Here is a 15,634-nt window from a genome sequence, read left to right on the forward strand (position 1 = left end):
AAAGAGTTTGGGACAGGATAAATGATAAATGCACTGATCCCAGTACACAGCATAAACACAACAAACCCTAGATTTACACATCAGTTCAACCAGTGACCCTGTGAGGTAATGAGATGAGCTCTATTTTGGGTATCCTATCTGTAAAATAATTAAATGGATGTTTACATAAGACTGGGTAAAGGGATGGTTGAGCAAAGGAGCACACAGCATTGCTCCCAATACTTTATAGTTCAGAGAAAACAGTCCAAAACTAGCCTCACCTGGTTAACAAATAGCACTATGCCACTGGGTTTTTTCCATGGCTATGGTTGGTTTAACAAGTCACGAGTTAACCATGGAATTCGCCCACAGATGAACTAAGTATGGCTTCTCCAAAGCTTGGGTTCCCCCCCCCCCCCATCTGCTCTTACCTTCTGACTTTGTAGCTTGGTCAGCTTCTGGGGTGGAGTGACCAAATAAACCACATCATGTCATACCTTTGCTACAACAAACCAAGGTTTTGCGAGCTAGTAACCACAGCTTTAGACCATGGATTGTTGGCAGTAAACAAACCATAGCTGAGCTGCTAACCAGGGCTCATTCATCATGGTAAGCCATGGTTTAATGAACCATAAAGTAATATAAACCATGGTTTAATATTATCTGCAAACCAGGCCACTGAATATCTGATGGTGACAGCACCAAGGAGAAAGGAGACAGAGAGAGCAAGCTTAATGCGGCAGTGTTTTTAGTCTTTTAACTGTGTTTATTGGAGCTGGGAGTTAAAATTAGGCAGCAATTGGAAGTGAAGGGGGAGATAACCAGACAGTCCCTGTTTTGAATAATACACATGATAAATTTCATATTAACATGAACAGTAAAAAGTCGACTTCTTGTTAAGTTTCCGGGGAGTTTGTTTCATTCCTCTATTGTCTCCTTTTTGCCAGTCTCTTGTCCCTCGAAGAGTGGATACTTGGCCTCCACATCAGCCCAGGTTATGTTGCCATTTGCAAGGTCCCGAACTATGGTGGGAAGCTCAGAGATCTGGAAGCAGGAAGAAGAAAGGGCACTTTCAGATTTCAGGATCAACACAGAGCTAATCAACTTTCTCAGAAGAACTATGGGGCTTAGTCCCCTTGAGACTGAACCGTTGCAGAATGTAGCCAGCCAGTTGCACCCGGCAATGGGTGGGGGCTCCTTCTTAGAACTGTAGAGTTCGAAGGAACCACGGGGGTCATTTAGTCCAACCCCCTGCAATGCAGGAATCTTTTGCCCAATGTGGGGCTTTAAGAGTCATGTGCTCTATCGACTGAGCTATGCCTTCAAAGGCGCATTGGACAGGATAAACACACACCAGACCACAAGTTAAGATTCTTGTGTGCATTCTCTGCTTCACTGGTCACAACTCCCATCAGCCTCACTGCGTGGGCACTGATTCCCTTTTCTCAGGATATTTCTGGATTATAATATGGAGCCCAGGAAAATCCTATCCTTACCCTTGAAATAAAGGTATCTGTTGAGGCTCAAGTTACAGGCATGTTGCAGATGGTGTTTGCTCTCCCATGAACACAGAAGGGTCATGGTTCAGAGGTATTATTATTAATAAGAATAAGAATACCCTGCCCATCTGGCTGGGTTTCCCCAGCCACTCTGGACAGTTCTCTACAGAATAAGAAACACAATAAAACATCAAACATTAAAAACTACCCTAAACAGGGCTCCTTTCAGATGTCTTCTAAAAGTCAGATAGCAGTTTACTTCCTTAACATCTGATGGGAGGCCGTTCCACAGGGTGGGCGCCACTACTGAGAAGGCCCTTTGCCTGGTTCTCTACAACAGTGTTTCCCAACCTTGGGCCTCCAGCTGTTTTTGGACTACAACTCCCATCATCCCTAGCTAGCAAGACCAGTGGTCAGGGATGATGGGAATTGTAGTTCAAAAACAGCTGGAGGCCCAAGGTTGGGAAACACTGCTCTACAACCTCACTTCTCACAAAGGGAACTGCCAGAAGGCCCTTGGAGCGGGACCTCAGTGTCAGGGCTGAACAATGGGGGTGGAGACACTCCTTCAGGTATACTGGGCCGAGGTCATTTAGGGCTTTAAAGGTCAGCACCAACACTTTGAATTGTGCTCGGAAACGTACTGGGAGACAATGTAGGTATTTCAGGACCGGTGTTATGTGGTCTCAGCGGCTGCTACCAGACACCAGTCTAGCTGCCACATTCTGGATTAGTTGCAGTTTCTGAGTCACCTTCAAAGTAGCCCCACATAGAACACATTGCAGTAGTCCAACAGGAGATAACCAGAGCATGCACCACTCTGGCGAGACAGTCCGCAGACAGGTAGGGTCTCAGCCTGTGTACCAGATGGAGCTGGTAGACAGCTCCCTTGGACACACAATGCGCCTCCATGGACAGCTGTGAGTCCAAAATGACTCCCAGGCTGAGCACCTGGTCTTTCAGAGGCACAGTTACCCCATTCAGGACCAGGGAGTCCCTCACACCTGCCCGCCCCGTTCCCCCAAAGACAATACTTTGTCTTGTCAGGATTCAACCTCAATCTGCCATCCATCCTCCAACCACCTCCAGACACTCTGCACGCAGAAGGACTCCAGCATTTTCAGGCTGGCCCAGAAATGGACACAGCCAGAAACCCTAGAGAGCTGCTGCCAGCCAGTGTAAGCAATACTGGACTAGATGGACTAATGACCTGACTTAGGATGAGAACACAGAACAGCTGCCTTATACTATCTCCCAACCACCACTGGTTGTAAGAGGGGACTTGTCTCATTCTATTCATTCAACATGGCGTGTTTCTAGCTCCTTCTGCTTCTACCTGCGCCCACACCGATCCTGGCCCCAATTGGGCCACAGTTCAAAGCAAGCAGGACTTTCCACACCTTTCTCTTCCAGTTGCTTGCCTCGAACCTCCAACTTGCCCCCCGCCCCAACGCAAAGGGCACAGCCTACCTCAGCTCGTATCTGGCGCATGGAGTCGCGGTCTCGCAAGGTGGCCGTGTGCGGCGACCGGTTGACCGTGTCAAAGTCAATCGTGATCCCAAAAGCCACGCCGATCTCATCCGTCCTGGCGTAGCGCCGGCCGATGGATCCGGAGGAGTCGTCCACCTTGTGGGAGACCCCGTTTCTTGTGAGGGCTTCGGCTGCGAGAGGAAACAAAGGTGTGCATTGTTTTATTGAGTCGGCTGGCTTTATAGAGAATTTAAATGGGAGAAGAGAAGAAATGGGAGTCCCCCAAAGAAGGATGACTGGAAACCTCAGCTGATCAAACTCAAGCCCAAGTTTGTTTTATTTAAAGGGTTGGATATTTGTGCAGCCCTTGAGAATGAGGTGGAATGTCTAATTTAAACCACATATACGCACGGAGAGAGACAGCTGTAACTGGAAACTAAATTCAGTGTCGTTGCCATGAACTAGAATACAGTGGTACCTTGGTTTACAACCATAATCCGTTCCAGAGGTCCATTTGTAAACCAAAACAGGTTGTAACCTAAGGAGCACTTTCGCCAATGGGGCCTCCCAAAAAAATTTCTTCGTAATCAAAAAAAAAAGGGGGGGGTTGTAATGCAAAAAAATCATAGAATTGTGGAGCTGGAAGGGACTCCGAGGCTAATCTAGTCCTGCACTGCAGGAATCGTTTGCCCAATGTGGGACTCAAACCCACAACCCGAAATTAGGAGTCTTGTGCTCTAATAACTGAGCAAAGGACACCTGAAGCCAAAAGGGAAGCGTATATCCTAAATATGAACCAGTTTCCATGGCCATTTGTGGTTTTTTTCCTGTCAGGGAACGCTCAACCACAGGCGTGGGGAACCCTTTCCACCCCAAGGGCCACATTCCCTCTGAGTTAACCTCCTGAGGGCCACATGCCAGCAGATGGATGTACGGTAAAGGTAAAAGATAAAGGGACCCCTGTTCATTAGGTCCAGTTGTGACTGACTCTAGGGTTGCAGCGCTCATCTCACTTTATTGGCCAAGGGAGCCGGCGTACAGCTTCCGGGTCATGTGGCCAGCATGACTAAGCCACTTCTGGCGAACCAGAGCAGTGCACGGAAACGCCGTTTACCTTCCTGCCGGAGTGGTACCTATTTATCTACTTGCACTTTGACATGCTTTCGAACTGCTAGGTTGGCAGGAACAGGGACCGAGCAACGGGAGCTCACCCTGTCACAGGGATTCGAACCACCGACCTTCTGATCGGCAAGCCCTAGGCTCTGTGGTTTAACCCACAGCGCCACCCACGTCCCTGCAGATGGATGTAGCCAGAGGCAAAAGAAAGCAGAGCAACAGGTGCAACTGCAGGCTACATTCCACACTTGTGCCAGTGCTTTCTGCATCCACACATCTCTCCATCCAGCAAGCAAGAGGCATGATCACAGTTCAGGCATGCATGCTGGTCAGCTGAAAGCACCCCAGGATAGGGCAAGGCAAGGCCAGTGAGGGGCAAGGTCTGGGATGAAGAGTCCTGAGAGACAGATAAAAGAGTCCCAAAGGGTTTCATTCAGACCCTGCCCCTGAGGTTCCCCACCTCTGCTCAAGCACAATGAAGTCACATCAGTGAAACAAATCGTGTAAAAAAAGAAACCTCCAAAAACATTGTAAAATGTTTGAATGTTAAAATGATGTTGGATATAAAAATAATATGGCATTAGGGATTTGGTAATAAGAAATATGTAAAAATGATGTGGAAAAGAAGGGGTAAGACCAGAGTATTATTATGTTGTGACCAAACAAATGATACAAAGGATTAAGTTATAAAGAACATGTGATAAATGGTTTTAAAAGAAAAGGAAATTAAAGGCATAATAGGCTGAAATGTATAATATTGAATAAGATCGGAAAGAGGGTAGGAAATTGCTAAAATTGATTGTGTAAAGGGGAACACAGAGAAGGGAAATGTGAGGAAGTCAGGAAAGAGGGTTATAAAGATAGTAAGCAAGTAATAATTTTTTCTTTGCATTTGTTGTTTTTGTTGTGCTGTTTTTGATTGTTGTTTTTTGTGTGTTGTTTTTGATTTTGATTTGTTGTGAAAAACCTTAATAAATATTTATTAAAAAAAATAATAAAAAAGAAACAAACTGGTCAATCCCCTTTCCTACTGAACACTCCCAAATCATTGATGCAATTGCAGCTTTGCTAACACAGGGCAGCCTGGAAGCATCGGGAGCTACTCACATAGTTCCTTCACAAACGGAATGAATTCCTGGTTTTGGCTCAGGGGAAGGACAGAGCACTTGAACGGCGCCACCACAGCAGGGAAACTGAAGTACTGGTGGAGAGAGAAAAGTGAAACAGGTGATCAGGCAGGGGAAACCGACAGATCCAGAGTGGAAGAGTCTTCATCTGAATTTGATGGGAATTAGGGGTAAACTGGAAGGTTCCCCCGCCCCAATCAATTCTGCTCTACGTATGCTATGAATTATGTGACTAGAAGACTCTGATTTGTGCTCTGATTAAGTAGTGAAAAGAACATTCATTTTGATCTTGCAATTTGGACCTTCGGCTGCAGATGCTTATCTTTTCTTTCTTTTTTTGCCAAGTCCAGATTCCTTCACCCACGCAAATTAATGGGAAAAGAAAAGCTGAACCTCAATCTTAAGTGGGGCAAAGGGCACAGAAAAATAGGCAGAATGGAAGCTACTGAGGATTGGGGGGAATTGAATACAGAAAGCTAGAACCTATGTTTGTGTTCATACAAGCTACTCAGGTGACCAAATTGTTCCTTCCATATACAGTGGTGCCTCGCAAGACGAAATTAATCCGTTCCATGAGGCTCTTCGTATAGCGGTTTTTTCGTCTTGCAAAGCAAGCCCATTGACAGCTTAGCGGATTAGCGCTATTAGCGGTTTAGCGGCTTTTAGCGATCAGCTGATAAGTGGCTTAGCGGCTTAGGAAAAGGGGGGAAAAGGGGGAAAAAACCCGCAGGAACTCGCAATACATTTTCGTCTTGCGAAGCAAGCCCATAGGGAAATTCGTTTTGCAAAGCGCCTCCAAAACGGAAAACCCTTTCGTCTAGCGGGTTTTCCGTCTTGCGAGGCGTTCGTCTTGCGGGGCACCACTGTATACAAATATTGGATATGTGCATAGAAACATATGACCATTTAACAGAAAACAAATTATATGTTTTCTACCTTCAAAAATAAGGCTGGAAGCCTAACTTTTTTTACAACACTCCGGAGTTAGAGAGCTATTTCATACATTTCAGATTTCCTACAGAGAAATATTCTGAGTAGGAAAATGCTTATCATGACATGTGGAGTGTGGAGTTGGGGTACAAGTGTTTCACGTGCCCCAAGCAAACTGATCAGGTAGTCATGTGCTTGCAGCTGTCACACTTGTTTGCACACTCCAAGAAACATGAATTGCATACCTGGAAATGAATCGTGTGCAGGAAGTCTTAATTGTGTCAGGTAGCCTAACACAATTGCTGCTTGTCTATGAGGTCACTTTTATTCCCATTTTACAGATGGGAAAAAGGGAGCGGAGAGAAAGAGCTATGACTCAAGGCCGCTGGGGGCTGAGCAGGCTCTAAGCCAAGTCTGCAATGCCCAAATCCAGCCTATAATGCTGAGGCTACAAAATCCGCAGAGCCTTCCATAGGAAGCCATCGACATGCATCAACTCTGAAACCAGACCAAAGTCACAGATGGGAAATCCTACCGTCCGTTGCTCATCTCCCTCCCGGATGCGGAACGTGTGCTCAAATATCGTGTACATGATTCTTCCGATACCAAACGAAGGCTCAATCACATTGGGGACAATCTCTTCCACTAGAAAACAGATAGGCAAAAAAAGGGTATGTTTTGCTAGGCCAACTCAGGTTGGAAGCTTTTCGTGTTCATAACAATTCTGCCCAACAGCGACAGGGCTCCAAGGTTGCCACGGTAACGCCCACAAACATTACTCTCTCAATTTCACCGTACGGAGCAATTACCGTATTTTTTGCCCTATAGGATGCACTTTTCCCCCTCCAAAAATGAAGGGGAAATGTGTGTGCGTCCTATGGGGCGAATGCAGGCTTTCGCTGAAGCCTGGAGAGCGAGAGGGGTCGGTGAGCACTGACCCCTCTTGCTCTCCAGGCTTCAGGAAGCTATCCGCAAGCCTTGGGAGCCCGGCAGGAGTTCCCGCCGGGCTCCCAAGGCTTGTGGATAGCAGCCTGTTCTGGGGGCTGGGGTCGGGGGAAGCTTGGGCTTCCCCCACCCCAGCCCCACGCCTGGGGGGGGGGAAATATTTTTTTTCTTTATTCCCCCCCCCCAAAAAAAACCTATGTGCACCCTATGGGCCGGTGTGCCCTATAGGGCGAAAAATTCGGTAGATCAGGCTTCCTCAACCTTGGCCCTCCAAATGCTTTTGGCCTACAACTCCCATGGTCCCTTGCTAGCAGGACCAATGGCCAGGGATGATGGGAACTGTAGTCTCAAAACATCTGGAGGGCCAAGGTTGAGGAAGCCTGAATTATATCAACGCTAGTGGCCCCAGCAGAGGTAAGGCACTGCCATGGGAACTGTGCATGCCAGTCAAACCAAGTGAATGGCGTCTGATCACATTTATAATGGTGGTTTGTGCCCCCTGACCAAAAGGAAGCCATTTCAGTGCTTGTCACGCTGCCGATGAAAAACAGCCGTTCCAGCGTTTCTCAAACTTGGGTCCCCTGCTGTTGATGGACTACAACTCCCATCATCCCTGACCGCTGGGGTCCTGGGTAGCTAGGGAAGATGGGAGTTGTAGTCCAACTACAGCTGCAGGACCCAAATTTAAGAAACACTGCATAAGGCTGCAATTAGATGTGCTACAGTGAATGGAAAGGAAGTCTCCCACTGATTTGGGGCAGGGGACAGTCTTCTGGCTGTGATCTTTACTATTTTATAGCAGCAGATACATGTTGGAATCTGCGTTCAACCGAGCTGATAAAGCTCATCTTCCGGAATCGCCCACTGACGTGATTAACGACCCGAGCCTTTGATGAGGCTCTAGGCACATTCCCATTCAGCAGAGAATCAAGGCAACACGCGGAAGTGATGAGATTTATGGCTACATCGCTATGCTTTATTTTCTAAGCTACGCAGACAGAAAAATACATCCTCTCTCTGTGAAAGGCAGAGAGCAACTGAAAAAAACAAAGGAACAGTAATGACACATCCGTCTCCCGTGAGACTTCCAACAGCCTGGAATGTCTCTGGAATGTAAACAGAGTCTTGTGACTCCAAAGCACTATACAGCGGCAAACAGAAACTAACATCACAGGGAGACCTACCATGTAAGGTTTTCTGGAACCTCTTCACGCCGACCATGTCCTTTGTTAGTTGAAAAGTTTTCCCTTCCGTTTCAAAAGTAAATTCCCTGAAAAGAAGAAAAGGGGACTCAGAATCAATACCAGGCTCTTTTCCTTCCAGAGGACGCTGTGGAGTTAAAGGAAAACAGCAACAGCAGTGCCATTCTAGTCCAAAAAGCAGGTCCAGCAGATGTCAGAAGTTGAAGGTCATCAAAGGCATTCCAAAAAATAGTTATGAATGAACAACCAGGTCAGCTCAAGGATCCCTAACAACATCCTGACTGGGTATAGACTTCCTGAAAGTAAACAGCTGAGGAAGAGCAGGCAATCCTTCTCTGCAATCTTCATTCAATGAATTTAGACAGTCCAACATCATTTCCACAGGCTTGGCACTTGGTTGCCAACCCCTAACCTCTACGATCACTATGCTCAGGAAGTTTAGAATACTGTATCTTGACATTAGGGATTATAGAAATTAAGTAAATATAGCAAATGCTAATAAAAATGGCGGTTACGTATTTATAAGAATTACTATAAACCTCCAACTCAAAATATTACGGTGGTGTACAATAAAATCATTCACGTCTCATAAAATACAGAGCCAAGGCCAAATCAAATTATTTCTCCCTTTTGTTCTGAGTGTTTGGGGAGAAATTTGTTATGTTTTGTTCTTTTTAAAAGGAACTAGTAGGGAAACGCAATCCATGAAATGAAGGGGATTATGGGAATTGGAGGAAAGTATTGCAGATGGAGAATATAGAGGGGGAAAGACCCAGTCAAATCAATTTTGCAACATACTGATTAGCCTAATAAAGGTATTGCTCTAATGCGGATGTAGGTCATGGATAGGCAAACTAAGGACCGCGGGCCGGAGCAGACCCAATTGCCTTCTGGATCCGGCCCGCGGATGGTCCAGGAATCACCGCGTGGATCACCAGCACACGCGTTCTTTCCCTCTCCCTCACACGGCAGAGCAGCGCCCCCTCCCTTCCAGCTTCTCCCTGCCCTGCCTAGAGGAGGAAGGGGGCTGGGCTTTGTTGGAGCAAGCAGCAGCAGCGATCAAGAAGCCACCATTTTAAGCAGCCCCTCTCCAGAGCCCTTTCACGCGCTGCTCATCATCCCTCCACTACCACCGCCAGCCCCTGTCACTCGCAGGACACAGGTAAGCAGCCACCAGGGCTCGTGGTGCTCTTGAATCAGATTTATTTTTTTCAAAATATAGTCCGGCCCCCCACAAGGTCTGAGGGGCAGTGGACCAGCCCCCTGCTGAAAAAGTTTGCTGACCCCTTGGCAAATGAGCATACTTCTGTGGATTTTGTGATTTTTTTTTAATGAAGAAAAAGGAGGGTCAACTGGGAGCCTTTGCTGATTGGTGGCCAATTCGGTCTCCTTTCATCTTCTAATCCAAATTTTTAAGTAAAAATTGCTCAGGCTTTTTCAGATCTTTCACATGCTCCTTCACCCTTGCCAAAGCTCTTGGGTGTGCTGGAAGAGGATATATGTACTACTGGTTCTTGTGATCCAAGAGCAAATTTCATCTATGAAAAATAGATTTCTGCAGACATACTACAGAGTTGACACAAATGACAGTTTGCCAGCCGCATCGTCAACAAAACCCGAGATAGCCTGAGATCAGAAAGCGAAGCCCCGGAACCAAAGCACTCTCTGGGTGACAATTCAGTCGCAAGTTATTTGTGCTCGATTCTGAGCATCGCGGCACAAGCTGGTGGGTGGAAAGTGCCTGATTCACCTCCCTCAGGCTCAAACACTTACCCTTTTTCGTTCAACAGTTTCTCCATCTCATTGATGTAGCACTCATCGCAGATGGAAAGGTATTCCAGCACCAGTTTGGCGTCCTTCTTGTAAGCCTTGCCAATGGCTCCCTTATTTGCTTCGAACTGAACGACGTTGGCTGTTTTGTGCAGGTTACGTTAAGGAATCCCAAGGAAACAGGAGGAACATGAGAAACTTAAAACAAATCCTTATTTCCAGATGAATAGGCTTTGGACTCTAATGTAATGTAACAGAAAACTACAGTGGTACCTCGGGTTACATACGCTTCAGGTTACAGACTCCGCTAACTCAGAAATAGTGCTTCAGGTTAAGACCTTTGCTTCAGGATAAGAACAGAAATTGTGCTCCAGAGGCGCGGCAGCAGCAGGAGGACCCATTAGCTAAAGTGGTGCTTCAGGTTAAGAATAGTTTCAGGTTAAGGACACTGAAACGAATTAAGTACTTAACCCAAGGTACCACTGTATCTTTAGAAAGATGTTTCCCGCAAAAGCATTTTATTTTAAAATCCCGATTTAAATTTTTTTAAAAATCTGTTTTAAATAAAAAGAATCATATCTGTGTGTGTTGTGTGTGTATGTAAAATATCATTGATTTTTACCCACCCTGGCTTCAAGACAGCTTCCTGAATTTACTCCCAACAGCCTCACAAACGGAAACCCATTAGGTGAACCCGCACATCCTTCCAGCCCGATTCCCCGTCAGTTAGAACTGTTTTATTTCTGAAAGGATATGGGTTCCTTCAGAGGCTTTTCAGCTACAAGAGGAACTTTGGTGGCTCTGGCGTGGCAAGAGAGGTCGTAGCAGGAGCGGTCAGCACAGCCAACAATTTCAATCCACCCCTGAAAGAAGAAAAAAGGGTTCGCCTCTGTTCAGCACACCACCGCATGAGTTAGCCAAACTCTCTCCTCTCCCCGCCTCCCCTCGATTAATACAGAAGCCTCTGCAGCTATCAAATCACTTACGTAGGATGTTTTGGACTCTGCATCCCAGCAGTCGCAGGCGTAGTGGGCCATTTCATTCTCCATGTGTTGTCGGAAGCGCAGCTTGTTTGGAGAGATGCCGACTTTGACAAGGTAGAGGTAGATGCGGCCAATGAAGTAACCGAGCACCGAGTTATTGATTACACCCTGAAAGGAGAGAGAGAGAGAGAGATGGGATTCCAAAAGCCAAAAACTGCTTCCTTAAGTAAATATGCACTGAAGAATGGATGCTTTTGAATTATGGTGCTGGAGGAGACTCTTGAGAGTCCCATGGACTGCAAGAAGATCAAACCTCTCCATTCTGAAGGAAATCAGCCCTGAGTGCTCACTGGAAGGACAAATCCTGAAGCTGAGGCTCCAGTACTTTGGCCACCTCATGAGAAGAGAAGACTCCCTGGAAAAGACCCTGATGTTGGGAAAGATGGAGGGCACAAGGAGAAGGGGACGACAGAGGACGAGATGGCTGGACAGTGTTCTCAAAGCTACCAGCATGAGTTTGACCAAACTGCGGGAGGCAGTGGAAGACAGGAGTGCCTGGCGTGCTCTGGTCCATGGGGTCACGAAGAGTCGGACACGACTAAACGACAACAGTGCTGCACACCTTGTGTTCACTGTTAGAAGCTCAGATGTACTGTATAAGCTAATCGCCAAATGCCATCTTAAACTTAGGTTGCGGTTGCCACAATGGATTGTCTAGGTGCCTCTTTTTTTACAACAGAGTTTTTTCTATTGCAGTTGTTATTGTGGCTGTTGTTCATTTCTATACCGCTTTATATGTTATATTTATAAATCTCAAAGCGGTATATATCACATTCAAACTTCGAATTGAACGATCCAGAATTAAACAAATTCAAGCTTCAAGGACAGTATTTCAGATTCTCCTCTGAGTGGCATTTTGCTTTCCACAGTCAACAACCAGAGATCTTCACATGGTTGCAACTGGACCTGCGCCAGTCGCAAATCATACCTGGTGCCTAGGGAGTTTCGAACACTGCTTGAGTTGTGGTACAAAATACCAGGCCCTTTTCCATGAAATTTCAACAGCATCCTCCATGTGTTGAATAAGGAAAGTTAGGTTAGCACCAATCTTTATCAATTCCACAGGATTTTGATGCTGAGGTGTTTTAAGGGCTTGTTCACAGCTGAGCAGTGGGGCCCACAACCAAATCTCAACAATGGTTATCAGAAGCCCAATTTTTTGTCAACATGGTGAAGATTCCTACGTGTAGTAACGGCAAACCCAACATGTCTCTGTCTTGGAAAATCAGGATTTTAGTTCTGGAAAGGTGCTGAGACTTTCCATCATAGTTACAGGTAGGTAGCCGTGTTGGTTTGCCGTAGTTGAAACAAACTAAAATTCCTTCCAGTAGCACCTTAGAGACCAACTAAGTTTGTTATTGGTATGAGCTTTCGTGTGCATGCGCATTTCTTCAGATACCAGATACTTTACATCATAGTTAAGGCTAAACCTATAGAGTGAATACAGAATTAATCTGTGTTGCTTCTTGTTCAGAAATTGCAATGCACAGACCTCATCTAGTTCTCCACAAAGGTGAGTATCTAGCAGAATTCATGGTGTTCTCTTCCACATTTCCTTCACATGCTTCTACTGCAAAACACACTTTCAATACCTGCTCAACAGCATCCCCCAGACGCATGGAATGAGCTGACTGCCCACTGGTCTGGGCTTTGGAAGAGTACAAGAGGATGTGAAGGTCTGCTACATTCTGGAACTTAGGGTGATGCTTCTCACTGGGATCCACAAAATGCTCAATTTCTGCCATTGTGAATTCTCTAAAAGACAAAGGCATGTCCTAGGTTTAGTAGCTATTCTGTTTGAGAGCCACTATAGCATCTCCCATAAAGGTGAGATAACCCACAAGCTCTGCACAACACCACGTACACATGTCAAGCCATCTCAATGCCTCGTGGCGTCCCAGACTCAGAGAGCGGGAGTCACCCAGTGGACACTGGGATAGGGAACCCAAGGGCAAAGTTCATGCTAAAGCTGAGAGCATTTGGCACCATATATTCAATTATAAATTATACAATTATAAATTATAAAATTATATATTCAATTGTAAAGAGAACAAACAGAACAGAGAATATATAAAAGCCACCCAAAGAACAAATAAGTGCAGTGAAAATCTCAAGACAGTTGCAACAGTAACCAGTCTACCTAAAACCATTTCCCCTCCCTCGCAAAAAAACCCACACCAAATATCTGCATTGTGGAATTTTCTACTTCTGGGGATCCAGTTAAAGTCAATGTGGGAAAGCAAAGTAAAAATGACAAATATTCACAAATTTATGATATGCCACAGACAGTTCTGTTGATATTTCCAATGATTTTGCAACAGGGTCTTTTTAGAAATCAACATGTAGAGAGGTGACTGCATGGGAACATTTTAGGAAGAAACACCCATGGTTCCATTCCCTTATAAGTTGAGAGAAAGAGAAAGTCTGTCACAAACTCTGTCATAGAAGATTGCTTACAGTACCTGACTCTAATGAGGCCTGAGCGAGGAGAGATCTCATTCCTGAAGGAATTCCCAATCTGAGCAGCAGCAAAAGGAAGTTTGCCTTGGTTAAATTCCAAGAGGCGTTTAAAGTTCAGGAAGATCCCCTGCGCAGTTTCCGGTCTCAGGTAACTTTAAAAAAACACACAAATGAAATCCAACAATGAAAGCAGCTGAGAAGCAGGAAAATAACTCTCCTGAGAGAAGACAGGCCTGGTTCCCCAACTTTTTATCTGGGGCAAATTGTCTTGCAATCAAAAAGTACAACCAGCATCTCTCCTCCGACTGCTCAGACTCCCTTTGCTGGCTTGAGGGGGAAAGGTTCTGAGCCTCAATAATTACCCCCAACCCACCCCCAAATTTATTATCAGGGCTTGCATCTGGTTCCATATTCTCAGTGTCTTCCTGCTCCTGTGCTTGTTTTTCTAGGAACAGGAACACTAAATACTGTTCGATTTTAAACCAATTTTCACTTTCTTGTTTTACTGCACCCTATGATACAAGTAGCTGACAGCTGGAGGCATCATTGCTGCTTATCTGTCTTATGGCCACATAATTAAACACCAGGAAGACCTTTCTAACAGCAAGAGCTGTTCAACAGTGGAATGGATTCCCTCGGGAGGTGGTGGACTCTCCTTCCTTGGAGGTTTTTAAGCAAAGGTTGGGTGGTCATCTGTCATGGATGCTTTAGCTTAAATTCCTGCATTGATGGGGGTTGGACTAGATGACCCTCGGAACCCTTTCCAACTCTGTGATGCTTTTCTAAGCTTATAAAATTAAAGATTGCAAGGCTGGTCTAGTCAAAGAGAGACACTGTGAATAACCCACTCAGCAGTAAATTTGGTCACCTTTATGTTATATTAGGATAAGAACAAAAACACCCCATATTGAGCTGAGTTGACTACCATGGCCTGGTGCAAATATTTCCTGTCAATGGCTCAGGATCGATTCCCAAGCGATTTTTTTGAATTTAGCTCATTCCTAGCTCCATGACTTGCTAAATCTTCCAACCCTAGAATTCCCAAATCGCATGTGGGGAAACACCACTACTCTTGAGAATCTGCGGGTTTGGGGTGCGGGAAGCAGTCTTAATTGTTTTATACATCACTACCCCAGTCCCGCCTCCATCACTAGTAGGTTCACCAACACACACACACCACCCCAAACAAACTGAAGATCTCCAATACCTCCTCTCGGGGAGGGTATAAGCAGAACACAATAGAATGTATTCAACTGTAGCATGAGCCAGTCACCCTCGCCAAGCCCAGTAGGTCACAATAAATATGTCAACATCCATGCTTAATATACCCTGGCATGTTTCCTCCAGGCCCGATAGAGGTCTTGAACATAAGATTGAAGGACACCGGAGGACTTAGGTCATTTCCAGTAATGGGAGACTTCACGTTGTAGTTCACAAACAGATCCGCAAGCTCTTCCTGGCCGTAGTTGTCCAACTAGGAGCAAAACATGAAAGGCATTTAACACAGGAAACTGCAGCAAAGACTTAACTCTATCCACCCTGTCTCTAAAAAGACACCAGCCCCTTATGAGAAACTGCAAAGCATTAATCCTGGCATTTTACTGGGAGAAGCAACAAGCACGGATTTGCCAGCGCAGCCTCTTACAAGGACATCCTGGTGATGGGATTAAGGGGCCAGAGCAACACAGACAAACAGAAACACTGTCACACGTTTCCCAAAGTGTGCTATGAAGAGGGCTGGCAGGGAAAGAGTAGGAACCTGTGGCCCTTCAGATGCTGCCAGACTACAACTCCCATCATCCTTCACAGCTGACCAGGTTGCCTAATGGGAGTGAAGGCCAACCAGATCTTGAAGGCCACAGGTTCCCCCTCTCCCTGCCTCAGAAAGTAAATTAAAAAGCCCACAATCCTATATTTTCATGCCCCAACCCAATGTCAGCTGTTTATGAGGATCAGGAAACCAAATCTGCAAGTTGAAGGACATTGTGATTAGTGCACAATGGGTACAAGGAGGAACAACCCCTTTTCCTTCTCTTGCGAGGTTATGAACTGCTGCAAATGCCTCCTAAGAAGGAGGGTGGTCTGTCTTTCCC

The 15,634-nt window shown here is 45.7% G+C and overlaps 1 protein-coding gene across 1 annotated transcript in view; it reads right to left on the reverse strand.

Moving 5' to 3' along the window:
- Positions 1 to 724: 724 nt before the first annotated feature.
- Positions 725 to 15,634, reverse strand: part of GARS1 (glycyl-tRNA synthetase 1) — a 28,758-nt gene continuing 13,848 nt past the window's right edge. The window contains exons 7-17 of the mRNA XM_081834297.1: positions 14,870 to 15,015; positions 13,544 to 13,693; positions 12,674 to 12,836; positions 11,025 to 11,189; positions 10,793 to 10,901; positions 10,042 to 10,186; positions 8,251 to 8,336; positions 6,657 to 6,766; positions 5,172 to 5,265; positions 2,949 to 3,139; positions 725 to 1,023 (exon numbers count right to left, since the gene is read on the reverse strand). Coding sequence (XP_081690423.1) covers positions 898 to 1,023; positions 2,949 to 3,139; positions 5,172 to 5,265; positions 6,657 to 6,766; positions 8,251 to 8,336; positions 10,042 to 10,186; positions 10,793 to 10,901; positions 11,025 to 11,189; positions 12,674 to 12,836; positions 13,544 to 13,693; positions 14,870 to 15,015 — 1,485 coding nt within the window. The 3' untranslated portion in view covers positions 725 to 897. The remainder of the gene's footprint in view (positions 1,024 to 2,948; positions 3,140 to 5,171; positions 5,266 to 6,656; positions 6,767 to 8,250; positions 8,337 to 10,041; positions 10,187 to 10,792; positions 10,902 to 11,024; positions 11,190 to 12,673; positions 12,837 to 13,543; positions 13,694 to 14,869; positions 15,016 to 15,634) is intronic.

Source organism: Podarcis erhardii, assembly GCF_964252035.2.
Source record: "Podarcis erhardii genome assembly, chromosome: 12".
Lineage (NCBI taxonomy): Eukaryota > Metazoa > Chordata > Lepidosauria > Squamata > Lacertidae > Podarcis > Podarcis erhardii.